Source organism: Podarcis bocagei (genome assembly GCF_964188305.1).
Source record: "Podarcis bocagei genome assembly, chromosome: 14".
In the NCBI taxonomy this organism is placed as follows: Eukaryota; Metazoa; Chordata; class Lepidosauria; order Squamata; family Lacertidae; genus Podarcis; species Podarcis bocagei.
The window spans coordinates 55,532,481-55,556,502 of record NC_138139.1 but is presented as its reverse complement, the minus strand read 5'-3'; the positions used below and the strand labels follow the sequence as shown (position 1 = coordinate 55,556,502).

Sequence of the window (24,022 nt, the reverse complement as noted above, 5' to 3'; positions counted from 1 at the left end):
GGTACTTAGGTTGGCAACCACAGTTTAAAAACCTCTACTTTAGTCCATAGTTAATATTTTTTTCCATTTCCACGGTGCGTGTTTCTCCTTCTTGCACCCTGAGACAAGTGTGTTGTTCTAAGAGCTACAGTCAAGCAACGTAGCTGGAATCATAGAATCGTGAAATTGCAGCGTTGGAAGGGACCCCGAGGGTGTAGTGGTTAGGAGCGGTAGACTCGTAATCTGGGGAACCGGGTTCACATCCCTGCTCCTCCACATGCAGCTGCTGGGTGACCTTGGGCCAGTCACACTTCTCTGAAGTCTCTCAGCCCCACTCACCTCACAGGGTGTTTGTTGTGGGGGAGGAAGGGAAAAAGGAGATTGTTAGCCGCTTTGAGACTCCTTAGGGTAGTGATAAAGCGGGATATCGAATCTCTTCTTCTTCATCCAGTCCACCCCCGGTGAATAGACCACTGTGGGCAACCTCAACTTAGCTTTAAGGGGCCATTTGGCGCCTAGCAATGATGGCGGTCTCTTGAGCTGCGTAGATGTGGTGTTGCTTCTTTGTCCCTTGTCCCTGCGAGGGGCACACAGCCTCACGGGTGTGTGTTGGTGCCAGGAGAACAGCACCTGTCTGGTCAGCCGCAGCAGGTGGCAAGGGGCCAGCTGGGGTCAGCATGCCAGGCCAGGGAGGGGGAGGCAGCGTGGCCAAGCAGCTGTGGGCTGGCTCTGCCCTGCCTTGAGAGGTCTGTGGATGAAGGGTAGAGGGCAGGAAGCCTCAGGGAGGGGCAGAGCCCAAATGGATCAGGGCAAGATCCAAGAGGCATAGCCTGGCCAGGACAGAGCAGAGGAGGAGGAGGAGGAATAGGCGGCACTTTGAAGAACTGGCTCCAAAGAGACACGGGATAAAAATAGAGTCCACCTCCAGCCCATCAGGCGCAGCTGGGGCCTCGCTGCCTCTCCAGAATCTGCAACCACCTACAGAATCCCAAATAACAGCAGATGCTATGAACCAGAATTCCTTTTGCCCAAAGGATGAGAGAATCCGTCAACAACTTGCGAAAGACTTTGTTGAAACTGATTTTTTTTTACTGTGATCCGTAGTTGTTTGCAGTGCTCCTTGTTGTTTCGTATACGGCTGCAAATTTGTATGAGTTTAATACGGATAATAGTTGGGTCTGTTTTGTTTTGTTTTGTATCTTGTTACCATGTTATGTAGTTTGTGTTTTTATGTTGTAAAGCACCTTGCAATCTCCAGACGAAGGGCAGGATATGATTTTTAATAAATAACAATAACCACCTCTTTTTATGGTATATTGTCCTGGGTTTTGGGCAGGGCCTCTTCCCGGTGCCACCTAGAAATGCCATTGGCTGTTGGCCCTGGGATCTTTGCATGCAAACTGGTGCTCAGCAGCTGACCCCAACCCTTCCCACTTACCGTATTTTTCGCTCTATAACACGCACCTGACCATAACACGCACATCGTTTTTAGAGGAGGAAAACAAGGGAAAAAATATTCTGAATGAAACAGTGGACGTATCATTTTTGTGCTTCATGCTGTGGCCACAGACATGTGATCTGATGGTGAATTTGGGGTGACCCAATGCAAAAATCCTGAGAATCCCTGTGGATCCATGCTTTGTAACCACGTTTTTGCACCATTGCAGCCCCAGGCAACAGTGGGTGCGTGATTTTTTTGGGGGGGCAGGCTGTAGCCATGGACATGCTATGTGCTCTGATGGTGAATTTTGGCTGACCCAATGCAAAGATCCTGAGGATCCATGTGGACCCATACTTTTTAACCATGTTTTTGCACCATTGCAGCCCGAGGCAACAGTGGGTGCGTGATTTTTTTTGGGGGGACAGGCTGTAGCCATGGACATGCTATGTGCTCTGATGGTGAATTTTGGCTGACCCAATGCAAAGATCCTGAGGATCCATGTGGATCCATGCTTTGTAACCACGTTTTTGCACCATTGCAGCCCCAGGCAACAATGGGTGTGTGATTTTGGGGGGGCAGGCTGTAGCCATGGACATGCTGTGTGCTCTGATGGTGAATTTGGGGTGACCCAATGCAAAGATCCTGAGGATCCATGTGGATCCATGCTTTGTAACCACATTTTAAGTGGGGAGGGAAGGAAAAACACAGAAGGCTAAGAATGCAGGAGAGGGCTATAACGTGAGGAAAGGAAGGCAAAAGTTTCCCCCCACCCACCCACACAAGCCAGCCACTGTTTAAGGATTTCATCCTTTTAAATGGAAGAAAGCATATTTGAATGCTGTGTGTCTCCAAAAACAAAAAGCAGGAAGTCAAATCAGAATTTTAAGCCGAACCTGTAATCTCTCTTCCCTTCACAAACATTGTTCCCTCCGGAGCAGGGACAGGATAGAAGGAGGGAGGCTCCTTTCCTTTCCTCTCTTCTTGCCTGGAGGGGAGGGGCTTTCCCTGCTCTTTGTTCCGTTTGAGCAAACACAGCAACGAAACAGAGAGGGTGGGCAGTAAGACCCTGAGGCAGAATGCAGGAAAGCAACAGCTTCCTCTCTCACGGAGCTCCCTTCTCCCTGAAGCGCGGTTTGATTTTTGCCTTATTTTTCGGCTCCAGGGACCACACATTCGCTGCATAACACGCACAGACATTTCCCCTTCCTTTTTAGGAGAAAAAAATCTGCGTGTTATAGAGCGAAAAATACGGTACGTTCCTGGCTACAGACTCAAGAAGGTTGCCTTCAGTCCCCTGGAGGTCCCATTATACCTGTGGTCAGAAGATGGATCTCCTCTGCCAGCTTCTCTGATCCACGTGAAAGGCCAAGGTCCAGGTGCTGCTGGATCTTGCAGGATAGTAGTAGTAGTAGTAGTAGTAGTAATAATAATAATAATAATAATAATAATAATAATAATAATAATAATAATAAAATTTATTATTTATACCCCACCCATCTGGCTGGGCTTCCCCAGCCACTCTGGGCGGCTTCCAACAAAGATTAAAAATACATTAAAATGTCACACATTAAAAATTTCCCTGAACAGCCTTCAAATGTCTTCTAAAAGTCCAGTAGTTGTTTTTCTCTTTGACATCTGATGGGAGGGCGTTCCACAGGGCGGGCGCCACCACAGAGAAGGCCCTCTGCCTGGTTGCCTGTAACCTCACTTCTCTCAGGGAGGGAAACGCCAGAAGGCCCTTGGCGCTGGACCTCAGTGTCCAGGTAGAACGATGGGGGTGGAGATGCTCCTTCAGGTCTACTAGTAGCCTGTTCTGCTTGGGTCTGGTCTGCCCACAGCAAGGCCCCGTCTTCAGGTCTGGAATTAAGGAGGCAGGTGCAGAGGGGCCTCTGGGGATGGAGAAGAAGGCCAGTCCTTTGCTCTTCCCTGTTGTGGCAAGACATTCTAACGTACGAAAGTCAGAAGAGGCTGGCTGCTGCTGGATCAAGCTCCTGCGTCCCCATCAGGCTAGAAACTCAGGTATATAAGGTAGGGCCTAAATGGCTCCTTAAACCAGGGTTAAAGGTAAAGGTACCCCTGCCCGTACGGGCCAGTCGTGTCCGACTCTAGGGTTGCGCGCTCATCTCGCTCAAGAGGCCGGGAGCCGGCGCCGTCCGGAGACACTTCCGGGTCACGTGGCCAGCGTGACGAAGCTGCTCTGGTGAGCCAGCACCAGCGCAGCACACGGAAACGCCGTTTACCTTCCCGCTATAAAGCGGTACCTATTTATCTACTTGCACCTTGACGTGCTTTCGAACTGCTAGGTGGGCAGGAGCTGGGACCGAGCAACGGGAGCTCACCCCATCGCGGGGATTCGAACCGCCGACCTTCTGATCGGCAAGTCCTAGGCACTGAGGTTTTACCCACAGCGCCACCCGCGTCCCGCCAAACCAGGGTTACAGTCACCAAAATAGAATGCCTAGTTGCTATTTTGGGGCCAGGCTGCTCGATGCTTGTATTTTTCAATACAACTTTGTGGTTCCTGAAATTTGTTCTGAATGTGGACATAAAGTACCATGGATAGAATTCTACAGGACGTTCTGTTGGTGTGTGAATATGGTCAAGATCCAGGGATCCCCAGACATGCTGCTCCAGATGGTGGAAACGTCAGGCACCACCCTGGCGCCTGGGCATCTTCACTCGATTGCAAGAGGCCGGTAGCCGGGTGCAAAATGTGCCTGGTGGATTTTGAATGCTGGCAAAGAGACACCACAAAGCGAAGCCCGCCAAGCAGGGACTGGGGCTCAGAGCCCCTTCCCCTCCTGCAGATTCCAGCAACTGTGATTCAGAAGCTTTGCTGTCAGGGTTCGAAATTCGCCAGGCATCAGAGGTGCATTTTGCACCTGGCTATCGGCCACCTGCGACCAAGATACCCGGATGCCTGACGTCTCCACCATTTGGAGGTGCCTGCCTGGGGATCCTCGGATCGGGACTGTTTTCACACATCAACAGTGCATTTTATCTGCATGATCAGAACAAATTTCGGGAACCGAGCCATTTGGCCCCCCAAATGGCACCTAGACATTCCATTTTGGCGACTGTAACCCTGGTTTAAGGAGCCGTTTGGCGCCCCGCTTCTGCATCCAAGTTTCTGACACTGCTTGCTGCCTCCAGCTGCAGAGATAGCCATTGTGGCTCGTTGTCCCCAATAGTGTTACCCTCCCCGGAGCTGAGAAGCAATCAGGATGGCAGAGCAATCTCTCTTCGCTGCTCCTCGCTTGCAGCACCCAGCAAGCAGCATTCAGAAGCCGACTTTTTGCTCTGGTGGGCAAAGGTGGCTGCCCGTCTGCCATGAAGGAAGCGGATAGGGATGGCTGAACCTTCAGCTTGGCCTCATGCTGCGTGTGTCACATGTCGGTGCCCCAGGTAGGTGCTACCCCAAGGAAGACCAGCTGATGGGAGGCCCAGGGAGTGTCTTCTAGGAATGGGCACTAATAATAATAATAATAATAATAATAATAATAATAATAATAATAATAAATTTATACCTCGGCCATCTGGCTGGGTTTCCCCAGCCACTCTGGGCGGCTTCCAACAAAATATTAAAATGCAGTGGTCTGTTAAACATTAAAAACTTCCCTAAACAGGGTTGCCTTCAGATGTCTTCTACAAATCAGATAGTTGTTTCCTTGACATCTGATGGAAAGGCATTCCACAGGGTGGGCACCACCACCGAGAAGGCCCTCTGCCTGGTTCCCTGTAGCTTCACTTCTCGCAGGAAGGGGACCGCCAGAAGGCCCTCGGAGCTGGACCTCAGTGTCCGGGCTGAATGATGGGGGTAGAGACACTCCTTCAGGAATACTGGGCAGAGACCGTATAGGGCTTTCAAGGTCAACACCAACGCTTTGAATTGTGCTTGGAAACATACTGAGAGCCGATGTAGGTCTCTCAGGACCGGTGTTATGTGGTCTCAGCTGGAGGTCAGGCACCAGGTCTGAGAACCACGAGGCCCAGAGAGCATCCAGGAGGTTGCACCAGTGCTCCTCCTAGTGTGTGTGTGTGGGGGGGGGAAGGGAAGCTCCTCTGCCTGCTCACTTGGAAGAGATTTGCACTCGCCACAGGCGAGGGAGAAAGAAAGGATTGTGTTCTTTGGCGGAGCAGAAGCTCCTGGCAGCTCCCTGACCACATCCAGCTCTTGCCTGGCTGCGATTGATATGAGTCAGGACAGGATGGAAGTGGCTTGAGGGGGGGGGATGGAGAGCAGGGTGTGTTGGGTCTGTTCATCAGGCACATTTCCTGTTCCAGTCTGGGGGGGGGGCTGCAGGAGGAGGGGCAGCCCTGAGCCTCAAAGTTTCCCATCTAGAGCCCCCAGCTGTCTCCCAGGCAGGCCCTTACCCAGCAACCCAATCCCTGGAGCAATGGGGGGGGGGAGGCCCAGAGGAGCCTGTGTCTGGGAGGCTGTCGGTCCTTCTGGGTCAAGGAGAGCATTCCAGCCTCTGTCTGGAGAAGGAGGGGCAGCTGCCGGCCAGCACTGGAGGGGCGTCGTCACACAAGCTGCAGAGATGGAGGCAGCCTCCCATTTTTTCGCAGGCCAGGAACCTCTCCTCCTCCTCCCTCTTCTCCTTCCCACGTCTTTGGCCCCAGGGTGGGGGCTGCCTGCACGCCCCCCCCCCCTGGAAGTCGAGAGAGGTGGCCCTCACCCTTCCAGTTCCTCTGGATTCCGGGCTGGGAGGTTTGTTCCCAGGAATGTTGTGCTGGGGGCCAGTTTGGTTTGGCAGCCTCTGCTTCCAAGAGAGGCTTTGCCTCCAAAGCGCCCCACCCCAGCTGGCTCCCTGGAGCAGCTCAGGAATCCACTGGCTTTGGAGGGGGGGCTGGGAGACTCGGGGCTTGCTTTGCACCTCGGTGGCAGCTGCACCCTGCCTCATTCCTGAGAGACTCTGCAAGGCTCTGCCAGGGTGGGGCAGACGTCCCCCCTCCGCCCAGCTCCTGCCTGGCCCCAGAATCAGAGGCAGATGTGGGTCCCTCTTGCAAACCTGCCTACATTTCTTTGCTGGCCTGAACCCTCCCTCTCTGCCCTCCCCCTTGCAATGGGGGAACGATAAGGGCACCTCTGAGAGCCTCTGGGGCTGCCAGCTTTCCTTCCCCAGCAAACAGCTTTGTGGAAATGGGGGGCATTCGCAGACCCCCTGGTGACCTGCCAGCTGTGGGAGTCTCTCCCCCCTCGCTTGGCTCTTCTGGCGAGAGGGAAGTGAGGGGATTGGGCTTGATCCCCAGCTGAACTTTGTTTCCCCTACTGTGTGGAGCACAGGCCACAATCCCTTTGAACTGCAGTGGGGGGAGATATTGGGGAGTACTTGGAGGGGGCTGGGTGGGCCTGGTTGTCAAGCAGGAACTGGCTCCTGAGTTAAGGAGTGAGTGCAGGGACAGGCCCAGGAGGCCGTCTGAGCAAAGCCTCCTGGAGGGGCTTCTGCTATAATAATAATAATAATAATAATAATAATAATAATAATAATAATAATAATAATAATAATAATAATTTATTATTTATACCCCACCCATCTGGCTGTGTTTCCCCAGCCACTCTGGGTGGTTTCATCATAATATTAAAATGCAATAATCTATTAAACATTAAAAGCTTCCCTAAACAGGGCTGCCTTCAGATGTCTTCTAAAAGTCAGATAGTTGTTGATTTTCTTGACATCTGATGGGAGGGCATTCCACAGGATGGGCGCCAACACCAAGAAGGCCCTCTGCCTGGTTCCCTGCAACCTCATTTCTCGCAGGGAGGGAACTGCCAGAAGGCCCTCAGAGCTGGACCTCAGTGTCCGGGCAGAACGATGTGGGTGGAGACGCTTCTTCAGGGATACTGGAACGAGGCCGTTTAGGGCTTTAAAGGTCAACACCAACAGTTTGAATTGTGCTCGGAAACTTCCAGGGAGCCAATGTAGGTCTTTCAAGACTGGTGTTATTGTGGTCTCAGCGGCTGCTCCCAGTCCCCAGTCTAGCTGCCACATTCTGGATTAGTTGTAGTTTCTGCTGTCGGGTGTAGTGGGGGTTGTGATGGGGAAGGGCAGGGCTAGGCAAGGGGAGTGTGGTGTAGTGGTTGGAGTGACAGACTAGGACCTGGGAGAGACTAGGGTTTGAATCTCCCCACTCAGTCATGCCCACTGGGGGTGACCTTCGGGGGGGGGGGGAATCACTGCCTCTCTCAGACTAACCTGCCCCCCAGGGGCTTTTGTAGTGATTAGGTGAGGAGGGGAATATTTGAGCTCCTGGATAGCTCAGCTGGTTAAAACATGGTGCTCATGAGGCCAAGGTTGTAGGTTTTCTGAATCCTCGAATGTTAGTGTTAGAAGGAACCCCAGGGGCAATCTAGTCCAACCCCCTGTGATGCAGGGAACTCAACACTCCATCTCCCATCCAGTCTGAAACCATACCTGACCCTGCTTAGCTTTGCAATTGTGCTGCCAGTTTTATTGCTGCCACCCCCATACGGGACAGCTGCATATCCCTGGCATTGCAGCGGGTTGGACTAGATGACCCTTGGGATCCCTTCGAACAATTCCTTGATTGTATCCTTGGAGGCGGGCTATAAATGCAGTATATAAATCAATGACTCAGTGGGCTCTTTCAACAAAGGTGGCTGCTTCTCCCAGCGTCTGAGAAGGGATTTAGGCTCAGCGGAGGCCAAGGGACTGGGCCAACGTGGCTTCATCCATTTCACTGCATCTCCTCTGAGTAGGACCTGGTGGGACACAGAGCCAGGTGTGGGAGAATTAGGGGGCTGGTGGGATGCCTCTACATCTGCTTTGCTGCTTTATGAAACAAGGGAAACTGAGCTGCACAGGCTCTCCCTCTGTGTAGAGGAATTGTTTTCACTCCGGCTTGTTTTTTCTGGCCAGAGCTGCCCTGGGGCGTTTTCGAGAGAGAGGCTGAGGAGGAGAAATGTCCCCGTATCAAATAAATAAGTAACTCTGGCCGAAGGAGAAGGGTCCCAGAGGCTTCCTGTGGCCAGCGGAGCTCTGACCTGTCTTTGGAAGAGGCGAGGCTCCAATTCTCCGCTCTTGGGGGGAAAGCCAAGGAGCCAGACATGGTCCTCCTTGCCCTCTGGACCCCTTCTCATTTCAGGCACAGCCTTGCTGCCCCCCAGCCTGCTTCCAGGAGGGGTCAGCGAGGGGCACCCTGGGGGGGGGGTGTCTTCCTATAGGGCCTGCAGCCGCCTGGGCCTCTGCCAAGGACAGCCTGCAGGATCCTGCCTCCCTCCCTTGGCTGCATGCAATTAAGCAGGGAAGTGGAGCAGCCTTTGGGGAAGGAGGGCCCCCCCTCTCCCCTCTCCTTGCTGCTGCAGCAGCAGCAGCTCCCCACCCGCTTCCGCCCTCGCCTCCTTTCTAATGGATTCCTGTTGCAGCTGTGCGACCCCTCCAGCTGACACATGGCGGGGAGGGAGAGGAAAGGCCTCTTCCGGCTGGGAGGGGCGCCACCAGGCTTGGCCCCAGCCAGCCAGAGCTGCCTCCTGCCAGCTGCTCCTTCCAGGCAGAGTCCCCAGCAGGCCTCTCTCTTGGGTGGGGAGCAGGGGGAGGGAGGGGCCCTCCTGGGACGACATCCACAGTCGGGGAGAGTGCTGGGAACTGTAGTTTGCTAAGGGGACGGGTCGCATGGAGATACAGTTTACACCACCACCCAGTGGCGTAGCGTGGGGGGTGCAGGGGGGCCGGCCGCACCGGGCGCAACATCTGGGGGTTAGGGTTAGGGGGCGCAAATCCACGGGTTAGGGGGCGCAAATTACTTGCCTTGCCCCGGGTGCTGACAACCCACGCTATGCCACTGCCACCACCCCTTTAGTTCCCAGCACTCTTCCTTACTGTCAAAGTGGTGTAGTACTGCTTTAAGCCTTCAGACTAGAATAATAGAATCAAGTTGGAAGGGGCCCCCCAAGGTCATCCATTCCAGCCCCCTCCAATGCAGGAATCTCAGCTAAAGCATCCATGGCAGGTGGCCATCCCACCTCTGCTTAGAAACCTCCAAGGGAGGAGAGTCCACCATCTCCTAAGGGCAGGCAAAGGCAAACTCCAGCCCTCCAGATGTTTTGAGACTACAATTCCCATCATCCCTGACCACTGGTCCTGTTCGCTAGGGATGGGAGTTGTAGTCCCAAAACATCTGGAGGGCCGAGTTTGCCTAAGGGAGTGTGCTTCCCTGTTGAGTGGCTCTCGCTTTTCTGAAACTTCTTCCTGACGCTTAGTCGGAACCTCCTCCCGTGTCACTTGAAGCCACGGGTTCAAGTCCTACCCTCTGCAGCAGGAGAAAACAAGCTAGCTTCATCTTCAGATATTTGAAAGTGGCTCTCATGTCTCCTCTTTTCTTTAGCCTGGAATTTAGGCGGATTTAGGGGAGCATGACTGGGTACGGAGCCTCAGGCGTGCTGCAGGAGACACCACAACTATGGTTTAGAATGGCGCATGAGCAGCGGAGAGCACCTAATTTTGGCTGCTGACCTTTGAGACCCTGAAGTCTCCTACGGCTGTGGATGTGAGCAAAGTCTAGCTGCCTGGCTTTGCGGCCTTCCTCTGCTGTCCCGGATGAGTCCCACCACAAGAGGCTGGAGGGCCTCCCCCCCGCCCCCCGGGCTCTCTTGGTTGGTATCCCCCGCCTTCTGGCCCCAAGCCCTGGTGGGGGGCTGAGGGCACCAGGCCCCTCCTGCTTTTATATCAAATCATGAGTTCGCCTCTGGCCTCTTCTTTCGACACAGTCCTCCTCAAGGACACAAACGCCATGGGAAAGGAGTAAAGTTGTATTATAAAGCAGCATGAGACAAGAAATTTAAAACGTAAGACCAGTACAGGGAAAACCCAGGGAAAATAGTGTGTTTGTTTTTTGAAATCATTTTTATTTGATTTTACAGATATAAATTTATAAATACATATCCGTGTATAGAGAATTCTCTGAATCTCAAGACTCCATGGGTCCTATTGTCAACATTTTCAGCTGCATATGGTTGCATACTCTATATTTTATATCCATCCATATTATCCATAATGTTTGTTACATTACAAGTGAAATTAAAATCCTGCTAATGTTTTCATCTGCTTACAGTGGTCTCCTAAGTAAATTATAAACTTCTCCCATTCTTTTTTAAAGTTTTTGTCCTCTTGGTTCCTGAAATCGGGAAACTAGTTTTGCTACATTTTATTTATTTATTTCATAAAGTTTACATAAAACAATAAAGTTGTGGGTTGTTGGTTTTTTAAAAAAAAAATACTTCGAAATCTACTAAAAATCAGATTAAAATTCATACTAGCATTTCTAAACACCCGGGCTTATCTAAACAATGTTTTTAGCTGGTGCTGAAAATGGTACAGCATATCAGTCAGCAGGGAGTTCCAAAGTTCAGGTACCTCCACACCAAGTGAAGGGGTTGTTACAATTGTGAAACTGGTACGTGGCACCTGTAGCCAATTCTGCCAATCAAAACAGTTTAGTGGCCATCTATTGGCTAAGGTGATCTAGCAGGGTAGACTGGTCCCAAGCTGTTAAGAGCTTTATATACTTGAACCTGGCCCATACTGACCTGGCAGCTCCTGGGCGCTGGCGGGGTGAGCCCAGAGGGAGGGTCCCTGCCCCAAGGCGCTTCCCATCCGCAGAACCCCATGGAGGGTGTTGGGAGGGCAACTTGCACTCCTTCAGTTCAGCTGGGTTGGTGGCTGCTGGCGGGAGGGCTCAGCCTCAGAGCAGCAAGGGTTCATCTCCTCCCTGGGAAGTTTCGACGCAGAGATGGGGGGGGCATCTGTCATGGATGCTTTAGTTTAAATTCCCGCATTGCAGGGGGTGGACTAGATGACTCTTGGAGAACCCTTCCAGCTGCCATTCTAGGATTCTCTCATGTCAGAAGGTGATGACCTCTCCTTCCTTGGTGGTTTGTAAAATGAGGCTGCATTTTAAATTGCATTTTAACCTGTATTTTAAATTGCCCCCCCATTATGTTTTTACTGTGATTTTATTGGTGTTAGCTGCCCTGAGCCCGGGGAGGGCGGGGTATAAATAATTTTTATTATTATTATTAAGCAGAGGTTGGACGGCCACCTGTCAGGGACCTTCGAGCTGAGATTCCTTCACAGCAGGGAGTTCATAGAATCATATAATAGTGGAGTTTGACTAAATTACCCTCTACTGCCCTTTCCATCACAATTCTAAGCCATTTTAAAGTGTGGTGTCTTTGGGGGGGTTATTCTGTTGCTTTAATTTTGATTATGTCTTTTGTGGTTTTATATTTTGATTTTATTTTGTGAACCGCTCTTAAACGCCCAGGGAATAGGGCGGTATATAAAATAATAATAATAATAATAATAATAATAATAATAATAATAATAATAATAATAATAATAATAATAATAATAATAATAATGTCTTAGCCCAGAAGTGTGCTGACTCCGCCGCCGACGGCGCTTTTCTTTCGAGGGTGGACAGTCCGCGGGGTGGGCAGGATGCGCTTTCTTTCATGCAGCCGCCTCGGACCTCCCAGCGCGCGGGTGGGCCGCCCCCGCACACCGAGGCCGTCGGGGCCCCTCTGCCTCCCAGGCGTCGGCCCGGCGGGGGCTCCTGCCTGGGCCTGCCCCCCCCCCGTGCTCCGGCTCCGCGGGAGGCGCTGCCGCATTCCTGCGCGTCTGAGCCGCTGCCGCCTGCCGTGGCCCGGTGCCAGCCCGGCAGGGAGGGCAGGAGGCGGCCTCCGCCAGCCGGGTTGAGGGAGCAGGTGCCACCTGGAGCTTGCCGGAGAGGGGAAGGCTCCGGCTCCCGCCCCCCCCCCCCCGCGACCCTCCGATGGCCGCTTTGGCTTCCTTGCGCTCGCTGCCCGCGCGCCCCGTCGCGTCCTGCGCCTCCATTCATGCGCTCTTGGCAGCGGCAGGAGCCGGGCGTTCCCGGGCTGCCTGGGGAGGCAGGCGGGGCCGGAGCCGAAGGAAAACAGACCGAGCCGCAGCCCCGTCCAGCCCGTCGCAGGGCACTTGGCAGCCGGGCCAGCGAGCTTGGCGGGAGTCCCCGTCGAGGCAGAGGCAGCTCGGGGTCACGCAGGGCGTGGGGACCCCGCGGCCCGGTGCTCCGGGAGGGAAAAGACGAGGCAAGCGGGCGCCCCTGAGCATACGCAGAGTGCCTTGACCCAACTCCCCGCGAGGCGGGGCTTCTGGACGGGGCGGGGGGCCTGGACGTGGGCTCCGTTTGTTCCAGGAGCTGCGTGGAAGATGCGCCGCGCCGGGTCTTGAGCAAGTCGCCCGAGCTGAGTCTTCCCTCTCCTCCGGTTGTGCCGTCGGGCAAGGAAGGGGCAGGGCGGGGCCCGACAAATCTTGGAGGTCTGGAGGAAGGCTTCCTTCTTGCCGCCGCCCGCTACTTCCCTCCCTTTCCCCTCTGGGTGGATGTCCCCCAAAAGCTCATCCCTCTCTCCAAGCTGCTGGAGAAGGCAGGAGGGCTGGTGACTTCTGTGGAATTGGGGCCCCTATGCCTAAGGAGGTGCTGGAGGTGACTCTTGAGAGTCCCACGGACTGCAAGAAGATCAAACCTCTCCATTCTGAAGCAAATCAGCCCTGAGTGCTCACTGGAAGGACAGATCCTGAAGCTGAGGCTCCAATACTTTGGCCACCTCACGTGATGAGAAGACTCCCTAGAAAAGACCCTGATGTTGGGAAAGAAGGAGAAGGGGACGACAGAGGACGAGATGGTTGGACAGTGTTCTCAAAGCTACCAGCATGAGTTTGACCAAACTGCGGGAGGCAGTGGAAGACAGGAGTGCCTGGCGTGCTCTGGTCCAGGGGGTGACGAAGAGTCGGACACGACTAAACAACAATGCCTAAGGAGGCACAGGGGAACTGGCAGGTAGACACCCCCCCTTGACTGCCAGGACTCATAAATCCCACCCTGAAGCCCCCCTTTTCATCCATGTTCTCGGAGATTCTGCTCCTGGGACCTTCAGACCTTCTCCATCCTTGTGAAAAGAGGAGGCGGCAGCAACGGAAAGTGGGGTGCGCTGCCCCCATCAGCATCCCAGATGGGTTTTAGCCCTGTGTCCCCAGTGAGGAAGGTCTCCTGGACAAGTGTCAGTAGAAGCATCTGGACTAAGCCAGGGATGGAGCCACGTGTGGACCTCCCGCTGTTTGGACTCTCAGGGAGCTAGATGGTGATGAAGATGATGGTTGTTGGTGTCTAACAACACCTGGGCCTTAGGCAGCCCCCTCCCCTTCAAAGTAGGGAGTGCCAACATGACTCCCACTCCCAGGTGTGGGGCGTAATCTCTTAGCAGAGCTGATGGGAGCTGTCGTCCAACAACACCTGGAGAGCCAGCACAGGTGAAGGACAAGGGGAGAACCTGCAAGAGGGATGAGGCCGGTGGCCAATGGGGTGCCTCAATGGGAGACCCACAAGCAGGACCCAGCACAGATTTAGGGGGTGCAAGAAGGAGGGGAAACACCCTAACCCCACAGAGCATTCACCTGAGCGCCATGTTGAAGGCAACACCCTTATTTCTAACTCGGATTATTTGATAAACGGCATTAATGTGAATTTGTGGAATTGGGGTGTTTATTGGAACCTCAATTGAATGGAAATAACTTGCCTTCATGGAGCAGTAGTCTTCCACCAGGGCTACTGGGGTATTCCTCTCAATACGAATGTCAAGCATTTTTTTAAAAAAAGACCCCCCCCTTTCCCAAATTTCCACACTCTTTCTTGCCCCACATACAATTTACACTCCCATGAATTTACTCCCATGAATCTGTCAATATCCTCTGCACCACCCAGCCCAAAAGCATAACTGTGGCTACAGAGGTGAAGGCCTGTTGGGGGGGTGGGGAACCACATAAAAATTGGGCTGGAAAATGTGTTTCCCAATTTTTCAATTCCCCCCCCCCAATTTCCCACAAAATAATTGATCCCCCCCCCAGGAGCAGATAGTGGCACTCTGCACATGTGTAATGATACACTTCCCTAAATAAGTGCTATACAAGTCCCACTGCGATGAAAACGGCGAGATTAAAAATTGTCGCCCTCCCAAATCACACATTGCCTGTCACCCATGAGAGCAGCATTTCTTATTGAATTTGAAAACTGTGGTTCTAATTGAAATGGATATTGATGCCAAGAGACGGCAAGTGTGAGTGGATAAACTGTTACAGGGAAATTGGACGGGAGAGGCTGAAAGTCCCCCCCCCCCCTTGCCTCACCAGTAAACAATTTGCGTGGCTGGTTACCAGTGGGGATGGGCTCTGGCTGTGTCTGCTGAAAGTCCCAGGCAGGATCTGGAGCGAAAGTCCCCCCCTTTGCCCTGCCCAGGTGAGCAGCTGGCAGGAGGTCTCCAGACCAGAAGGAGGCACCCATCATATCTCCTGGTGCCCGCATGGGTCAGAAACACTCTGGTTGTGCCAAGGTCTTTGTGCAGACATTTTTTTAAGACCTGGGAGGGAAGGAAGAAGCGAAGTTTGGGGCCCAGAGCAAGACAAGGGAGGCAGCCTCCCTTGTGACTCTTTGATCTGCCAGCCTCGAGGGGAGGGGCAGAGCGACTTTGTTCCCGCTGGTGGTGGTGGGGAGCCCTGTGACCGATGCCCTCTGCCAGCCTTTCCTGGAGCAGCTGCTGCCCCCTGCTGGCCAGTTCTGGGGAGCCACAAACCCACATGGTTGTTGTTTAGTCATGTCCGACTCTTCGTGACCCCATGGACCAGAGCACGCCAGGCACTCGGTAGCTTCAAGAACACTGTCCCACCATCTCGTCCTCTGTCGTCCCCTTCTTCTTGTGCCCTCCATCTTTCCCAACATAAGGGTCTTTTCCAGGGAGTCTTCTCTTCTCATGAGGTGGCCAAAGTCTTGGAGCCTCAGCTTCAGGATCTGTCCTTCCAGTGAGCACTCAGGGCTGATTTCCTTCAGAATGGAGAGGTTGGATCTCCTTGCAGTCCATGGGACTCTCAAGAGTCTCCTCCAGCACCAGAATTCAAAAGCATCCATTCTTCGGCGATCAGCCTTCTTGACAGTCCAGCTCTCACTTCCATACATCACTACTGGGAAAACCAGAGCTTTAACTATACGGACCTTTGTTGGCAAAGTGATGTCTCTGCTTTTTAAGATGCTGTCTAGGTTTGTCATTGCTTTTCTCCCACATAATGGGCTTTAAAAACCTCCACTGAGAGTCCAATCTGCATATTTCCTTTCCTGATGCCCCGCGGGACCATTCTGTAGTGCAACTGCTGGCGCAGGGCGGGGCCTGGGGCCTGATCCAGAGTTGTGCATCTGCTCCAGCTTGTCTCTCTCTCTCTCTTAATATTTTTATTAGGAATTTAAATACAACATATTAGCTTACAACATATCATCCTTAGTTTTTTCCCCCCATCACCCCCATAAAACAACCCCCCCCGACTTCCCTCAGTTCCAATCTCTGGTTTCTCTATAGATGCTATTCTCTGCATGTTACAAAATTGTATAAATCCTAAATTTATCTGGCTAGTTATTATCAATAAAGAGTTTATGAGTGTTTATTCAAAGCCTGCCAAGGAGTCCAGTTCACTTTGTTGCTTCTTTAAATACTTTGTAAAAGGTTCGCATGCATCTTTAAAGTCACAGTTATCCTTGTCCCGTAATTTGTGTGTCAATTTTGCCAGTTCTGCATAGTACATGAGTTTCTCTTGCCATAGTTCTTTAGTCGGGGTTTCCTCGTTCTTCCATCCCTGTGCTATTAAGACTCTCGCTGCCGTTGTCGCATACATGAAGATATTTTTCAACTTCCTTAGCAGGTCTTTCCCTACAATCCCCAACAGAAATGCTTCGGGTTTCTTAGCAAATGTTAGATGGAACATTTTCTTCAATTCATTGTATATCATTTCCCAAATTTTAAAAATTTTATTACAATCCCACCACATATGGTAAAATGTCCCCTCCTTTTCCTTACCCTCTCTCTCTTTCTCTCTCTCTGCTATTCCAGGCTGAGGAGCCCCTCCCTCGGAACATCCTCCTCCCCCCTCCCCAATTGACAAGAGTGGCCTTCTCCCTGGCCACTCGCCATGCATTCCCTCGAGGAGCCGCTGGACCTCAAGCTGAGCATCTCCAAGCTCCAGGCGGCACAAGCCAAGGGCGACCAGACCCTGGGCAGCTCCAGGCCCCGATCCTTCCGCCAGGACTTCCGGATCCGGGAGGACAGCAGCCCCGACTCGCCTCATTCCCCCCTCGACGGTGAGTGGCCGAGGGGTGGGGGGCAGATGCGAAGGAGGCTCTGCTGGAGTCGTGGAACTGGGGCAGGGCAGGGGAGACGTAGGTTGGAGCTTCTTCATTGCATCTCTCCCCCTCCTTTGCAGGCCTCCAGTTGCACCCCAAATGCCACGACAAGAGGAACACCCGCTTCTCCTCCACCCCCACCATCGACCTGAGCCTTTCTCCGCCTCCTCCTCCTGGCTTGGACTCCCCCGGCGGGGGCCGCGCCTCGCTCTCCCCTGACAGGCAGAGCGGCGGGGAGTTGGTGAGCTCCTCCGCCCTGCGGGTGAGTTGCTGGGGGCAGAGGAGGTTGCTGTGCCCCAGGGTCCTGCGCAAGGGATGTGTCCCCTATTTGGGGACTTCCCCGGCTTTTTTCTGGCCCATGTGGGACCAGTCTGGATAGTTAGCCTTGGTGAAGACTTGACGTTTTCATCCCCCAAAAAGTTTTTGATTTGAGTTTCCATTGAAATGAGGCTGTATTTTAATGTTGTATTTTAATCTTCTTTTTAAGTTGTATTTCAATCAATTCATTTTTATATTGGGTGTTAGCCGCCCTGAGCCTGGTCTAGGCTGGGGAGGGAGGGGTATAAATAAATTATGATGATGATGATGATGATGATGATGATGTGGGGGGCAGCCGAGCGGCAAAAGTCCGCTGGCATCTTCCCTGGCAGCAGCCCAGTGAGGCAGCTGAATGGGAGACAAGGCAACTCTCAAGGACCAGACCCTGTGGAACTCCAGCCCACTGAGAGGAAGCCAGACTCTGGCTGAGCTGGGAGGGCAGGGGGTTGGGCTAGATGACCCACGGGGTCCCATCCAACTCTGCAGTTCTATGGGTCTCCTGCAGGGGAGGGGGCATCCTCTCAAGTGGCAGATGGGGGGGATAGATGGGGAGGGGGAGCCTCCTGCATTGCCACCTTTGCCAAAATAAGAACCTGCAACCTGTCAAGTAAAGTAATAGTTGCTATATTTAATTAATAGTTAATAGTTATATTTATATATTTATATGCTGCTCATCTGACTGGGTTTCCCCAGCCACTTTGGGCAGCTTCCGACCAATTAAAATTTCAAACACAGTAAGGCATCAAACATCTAAAACTTCCCTAAACAGGGCTGCCTTCAGAAGTCTTCTAAAATCCAGATAGTTGTTTATTTCCTTGACATCCTTTTCCCACTACCAATAAGGCCCTCTGCCTGGTTCCCTGCAACCTCACTTCTCACAGGGAGGGAACCGCCAGAAGGCCCTCGGAGCTGGACCTCAGTGTCCGGGCTGGATGATGGGGGTGGAGACGCTCCTTCAGGGATACTGGGCAGAGGCCATTTAGGGCTCTGAAGGTCAACGCCAACACTTTGAATTGTGCTCGGAAATGTACTGGGAGCCACTGTAGGTCTTTAAAGGACAAGTGTTCTATGGTCTCAGCGGCAGCTCCCAGTCACCAGTCTGGTTGCCGCATTCTGGATTAGTTGTAGTTTCCGGGTCACCTTCAAAGGTAGCCCCACGTAGAGCGCATTCCAGTAGTCCAAGCGGGAGATAACTAGAGCAAGCACCACTCTGGTGAGACAGTCTGTGGGCAGGGAGGGTTTCAGCCTGCGTAGCAGATGGAGCTAGTAGACAGTTGCCCTGGACACAGAACTGACCTGCACCTCCATGGACAGCTGTGAGTCCAAAATGAGTCCCAGGCTGCCCACCTGGTCCTTCAGGGGCACAGCTACCCCATTCAGGACCAGGGAATCCTCCACACCCGCCCGCCTCCTGTCCCCCAAACAGTACTTCTGTCTTGTCAAGTTCCCTCCTCAATCCATTGACTTCCATCCCAGCATTTCCAGGCTTTGTGAGCCAGACCATCAAGCCCTCTGCATTGCCAGAAAAATGCAGGGGACATTTCTGTTCCTTTCCACCCCCCCCCCTCTCGTCCCCCCAGGACCTCCAGTCCCTGCGCTACATCGATGGCCTCCGCAGCTCCTTCCAGTTCTTCCTGCCCCTCAACTCGGGGGGTGCCTTGCACCTGCCTGCCTCAGCCTTCCTGGGGGCCCCCAAAGAGAAGCGCCTCTCCCCAGAGATGCCCCTGCAGAAGCAGCTGGTGTGCCGGTGGTCCAAGGTGAGCACTGCCTTTGGGGTGGGGGCGCCTCTCCCTCCAGGGCCCTGCTGGTCTCTCTTGAGGCTGAAGCCCCTCCCTCCGCTGCTTCTTCCTTCTCCAGTGCAACCAGCCCTTTGACCTGCTGCAAGACCTCGTGGACCACGTCAACGACTTCCACGTGAAGCCCGAGAAGGACGCCGGCTACTGCTGCCACTGGGAGGGCTGCGCTCGCCACGGAAGGGGCTTCAATGCCAGGTAAGCCAACTGCTCACTGCCCAGGCATCTGGGGAGTGGGAGAGACCCCTGACCCTCCCTCAAGGGGCTTGCAGGCTTCCCAGGGACCACACACAGCAGGCGGAGGAGCGAGACTGAGAGCAGCATCTCCCGTAGAGCTGTGCTGAGCAGACATCCAGGCAGCTTCTGGCATTGCTGGCCGTGGGCGCAAGCTGCAGGCTGACAGCGCCTCGGATGGTCACCACATTGGCTACCCGTGACTCAGAAGGGAGCGGGCAGCAAAATCCCTCGTGTCTGAGCTCCCCAAATTTGCTTGGCTTGTGAAGAGCCAAGGCTCCCCTTTGGGAGAACTTGCAAGTCAGGCTGCCCATTTTGGTTGGCATGGGGGTAGGGGTGGAAAGCCCTTTATTAACTCCGTGGTTCTTGGGGGGTGGATCCCCAGGGCCAGGCTGCTGCCAGCAGTGCCCCTTCCCTCCAGGACAGCCTTTGGGAACTTTCCAAAGAAAGGAGGAAGCCTCCTGCTTAGAGGATGCTCTCTCTCTCTCTCTCTCTCTCTCTCTCTCTCTCTCTCTCTCTCTCCCCCCCCCGGCAGCCCCCTGGCTGTGGGGAGGGACACGGAGCCTCAGGAGTGGCCAAGCAGGGGGGGGGGGGAGCCTGGGGCACCTCCCCGCCTTTTTGGCTCTGGACTCGCCCCAGCAGTCTGCAGCGCCAACAGTCGGGGTGACCATGGCAGCCGCAGATTCTTTGCCCCTGTTGAAAGCACTCTGGGAAGAAGTCTCTGCTCTCCTCCTCCTCCCCCCATCTTGAAGGGGCTCCTTCCTTCCCTCCCCAGGTACAAGATGCTGATCCACATCCGCACGCACACCAATGAAAAGCCCCACCGCTGCCCCACCTGCAACAAGAGCTTCTCTCGGCTGGAAAACCTGAAGATCCACAACCGCTCCCACACAGGTGAGTCTTGAGGCCAGGGAGGTGGGCGCACTTTTGCAAGCCCCTCGGGCAGAGTCCAGGTGTCCCTCCTGAGCAGAGCAGCTGCCTTGCGGGGGACAGACGGACGACAAAGCTTTCCAGGAAGACTGGGAAAGTTCATGGAGGAGGAGAGGGCGATGGAAGACTATTAGCTGCAGCAACTTTGCTTCTGAATATCAGTTGCTGGAAACCACAGGAGGGGGGGGGGAGCTGCTCTCGTGCTCCAATCCTGATGGCTGGCTTCCCACAGGCATCTGGGTGGCCGCTGGGAGAAGAGCCCGACTCTCATGTTCCTATAGAATCCTAGAACTGAAGCCTGGGGAGTCATCTAGCCCAACCTCCTGCAGTGCAGAATTGTGTTCCTAAAGCTCTGACTTCCAAGTCTCCCTGCCCGCTTTCCTGGGGGGAATCTGAGATGCTGGTGGCTGTCAACTAGAGTCTGCCACCTATAGTTTGGAGTGTGCCACAGTTTGGAGCAGAGATTTCCAGACTTTGAATGTTGGTGACACACTTTGTAGATGTCCATCATTTCGCGACGCAGCAATTCTGTTTTACAGTCAAACCTTGGTTCTCGAATGGCTCCGTTTTCGAACATTTCGGCTCCCGAACGCCAAAAACCCGGAAGTAAATGCGGATTTTTTTGGAACCCAAACAGTTGACTACAATAAGCTCTTGCAACCAATCAGAAGTCGTGTCTCGGAAGTCGAACGGGCTTCTGGGACAGATCACGTTTGACATCTGAGGTTTGACTGTACAGTACTAGCAAATCAGAGGTTAAACTAACCCCTTTCCAGCCCCGGGAGGAGTGTGGGGTGTGTTAGTGTGTCACACCTACACACGGCAGCCAACACACTAACATGTCACGACACACAGTTTGGAAAGCTCCAGTGTAGAGTGCTTTCTGGGCCAGCTCTTTGCGATCTATTGAAGGATGAAGGGGGCACAAAACAGTGGCGTTGCCAGGCTCCATCCTGGCACCTTCACTTGTTCTCAAGAGGTGCAGATTTCAATTGCTGGTTTCAAGGAAGCCTTTCCCTTAATATCTCACATGTCCCTTCCTCCCCCCGCAGGCGAGAAGCCCTACATCTGCCCCTACGAAGGCTGCAGCAAGCGCTACTCCAACTCGAGCGACCGCTTCAAGCACACCCGCACGCACTACGTGGACAAGCCCTACTACTGCAAGATGCCCGGCTGCCACAAGCGCTACACAGACCCCAGCTCCCTGCGCAAGCACATCAAGGCACACGGCCACTTCATCTCGCACGAGCAGCAGGAGCTGCTGCAGCTGCAGCCGGCCCCCAAGCCCTCCCTGGCGGCCCCCGCGGACGTGCCTTACCTCAACGGGGCGCAGATCATCATCCCCAACCCCGCCGCCCTCTTCGGCAGCCACGGCCTGCCCCTCCCGCTGGCCCCCGCCCCACTGGACCTCAGCGCCCTGGCCTGCGGGGGGCTGGCCGGCCTCCACAGCCCCGTCCTGGCGCCCCTCAACCTGGCCAAGAACCCCCTCCTCTCCTCGCCCTTCGCTGCCAGCAGCCTAGGGCTGCCCGTCGTCTCCTTGCTGGCGGGGGCTGCCTCCGCCAAGGCCCTGCCCGAGAGGAGCGTGGCCCGGCCCGGCAAAGGCGGCGGGGGCGGGCAGGGGCCGCCGCAGAGCTGCAAGGAAGCCAGCGGGAGGACTGAGCGGGGCCGGGCGGGTGCAGAGGGCCTCTCGCTGCTGCCTGCGGGGGGCGCCCTAGACCTCTCCACCGGCATGAACTCGGCGGGCAGCTCGGACGGCCTGCCCCCCGGTTGGGTGGTCATCCCCACAGGCTCCGTGTTGCTGAAGCAAGCCGTGGTGAACTGAAGGGGGGTGGCGACCCACACCAAGGACGGGGGGAATCTGGGACCGGCCGTGGCCAGCGGAGGACCCCAGGCAGCCCTGGAAGAGCTTCTGGCCTGCGCCGAAAGGTGCCCTCCTCTTTTCCACCACCCACCACCCACACACACCCCATCTCTCCCCCCCCCCCGCTATGGCTGCTGGGGTGGCCAATCCCCTCGGCTTCCTGGACACCCACGACGGAGGAGCCTGGCTCTCCTGAACAAAGCAATAAGCAGCATTTCCCTGAGCAGCAGCCGTGACTCCCCCTTCTGCCCCCCCCCAGCTACCTCCACACAGACATCGCGGGGTTGGTCTAGAGGACCCTTTGGGGTCCCTGCAGTGGGTCCAGGGCTTTCGCCCTCTGCATACAGAAAAGGAGGGCGCTGGCTCTTTCTCTCTCCATCTCACGCCCAAAGCGCCCCCCGACATGCCAGCTTCTCTGCTGCCACCCCCTCCACACCCCCAGTCTGCTGGCCCCCCCTCTGTGCCTGTTGGCTCGGGGGGGTCTTCCACTTCCAGCACTTGGCTGCTGTTCAGGGAAGGAGAGCCCCCCCAGCTGAGATTAGAGGTGTCCCCCCCGGGGTTCAGCTGCCTCCATCTCTCTTACTGAACAAAAGCAGCCAGGCCTTTTCCTGGCTCAGCCCCCCAACCCCCCAACTGACAAGGCACACCCAATGGCTGTGCCGCTCACCAGCCCTTCTTCTGCCTCCCCCCCCCCAACTGACGTGGAGGAACTGAAATATTCACTTCCCCCTATTAGCCGTTCCGGATGTTTCAAAGCTGACCTGCAAATCTCCCGGCCTGAGATGGCTTTGCGTGGGAACAGCAGCTGACAAGCCTTCCTTGGTTCTCCCACCCAAGAGCCCCCCCCCCCAGCTCCCCAGCAGGCAAGGACATCTCTCCCATCAGTTTCCTCTGGCCAAGATCCGTGTCGCTAGATGGGGCCCAGAAGGAGCAGGGAGGTTGGCTGGTCTGTGCTTCCTCCAGGAAAAGCCCTCTGGAGGCACAGCTTGCCCCCAAGGCAAGGAGTCCAGGGAGCCCCCTCCCTCCCTTGGAGACAGGAGGGGTTGGGAAGGCCCCAGGATCTGAGGAACAGGACCCCCCCCCCACGTCCGGGCACCAATGCAGGGGAGAGGAGCAGCTGCCCAGTCCTTTAATGCCCCTGTCTCCACCTGCAGAATGGGTCTGTTGTCAAACTGTCCCACCCAACAGGGCTGTTGTAAGGATTGCTCAGACAATATACCTGCTGGGGGGGGCAGGAGGCCAAGCAGTCCCCAATTGGGTCTGGCAGTGGGATGGGGCCAATATTAGCAGCACAAGCCCGTCCTATTGGCAAAAGAGCCAATAGGAGCAAGACCTGAGGGGTTGCCAGTCACACCCATTGGCTGAGGCTGGGGCAGGGGCCTGACTCACAGGGCCAGAAGGGGGTCTTCTGTAGAGGCTGGAGGGACCCCCTGCAAATGGGGCGCTGCTCCGGCCCGGACTGGGGCAGCTGTGAAAGCCACACTTATTCTTGTTTGTGCATCTTGGTTTCTGATGGGGGTGGACCCTTGCCGCCCACCCCAGCAGCAGCAGCAGGAAGGCCCCCTGCTTCTCCCCCCCCCAAGCGCCCGCTTCTTTGCTGAAGGAGCCCACTTCACCTCGACCGCCCTCCCCAATTTGGAGGGGTCCCCCTGCTTTTCACTCTGGCCTCCCTGTACAAGGGGGTCCCCACATACCTCTCCCCACGCCGCTGTCTCAGCGGGACCCCTGCTCTGGGCTTCCACACAGGCAGGCTCCCGGGGCCTGCTGCTGCCCCTTCCTCTGAGGCATCGCCCCCTGCAGGTGCTGGCAGGGGGGAGGCCCCACACCAAGCCCCCCCTAGCGCTGCCCGGGGCGCCTGGGACCCCGCACTGCCGCTCAGCCGAGGGGAGCTGGCCTCCCAGCCACGCAGTGGAAGAAGGCTGAGCACAGGGCCGGACATGCACAGAGCCACACGCGCCCTGGGGCCCGATCCTGACCCAGCACGCCTTGCTGACTGACCAGGCCTGTGAGCCGGTGAACGTGTCCGTTTCCTTCCCCGTCGTCTGTTGTTGCCCCCTCCAGGCCGCCAGTATTTTAAGCCGTTTCTAAGTGCCTTTCGACGGTAGTTTCTGTTGGATTTCGCCCCGCCCCTCTTGCCTCCATCACTGTTAGCGTAGTTGACGACAGGAAGAGATAAGCTACGACCCAGGCCTCTGCGACAAGAGGATGGCTACTATGACGGAAATAATAAAAGTGGATCTTGACACTTTG

At 54.9% G+C, this 24,022-nt stretch overlaps 1 protein-coding gene and 1 long non-coding RNA gene across 2 annotated transcripts in view; both read left to right on the top strand.

Moving 5' to 3' along the window:
- The window catches only part of GLIS2 (GLIS family zinc finger 2), a 31,088-nt gene extending 7,066 nt beyond the window's left edge, over nt 1-24,022 (top strand). The window contains exons 2-7 of the mRNA XM_081170761.1: nt 16,347-16,594; nt 16,717-16,898; nt 18,535-18,711; nt 18,812-18,945; nt 19,757-19,875; nt 20,964-24,022. Coding sequence (XP_081026887.1) covers nt 16,426-16,594; nt 16,717-16,898; nt 18,535-18,711; nt 18,812-18,945; nt 19,757-19,875; nt 20,964-21,733 — 1,551 coding nt within the window. The 5' untranslated portion in view covers nt 16,347-16,425 and the 3' untranslated portion in view covers nt 21,734-24,022. The remainder of the gene's footprint in view (nt 1-16,346; nt 16,595-16,716; nt 16,899-18,534; nt 18,712-18,811; nt 18,946-19,756; nt 19,876-20,963) is intronic.
- On the top strand, nt 9,023-10,438 carry LOC308573322. Its single transcript, XR_014002034.1, has 2 exons — nt 9,023-9,087; nt 9,242-10,438. It is a non-coding gene; the product is annotated as an uncharacterized lncRNA (long non-coding RNA).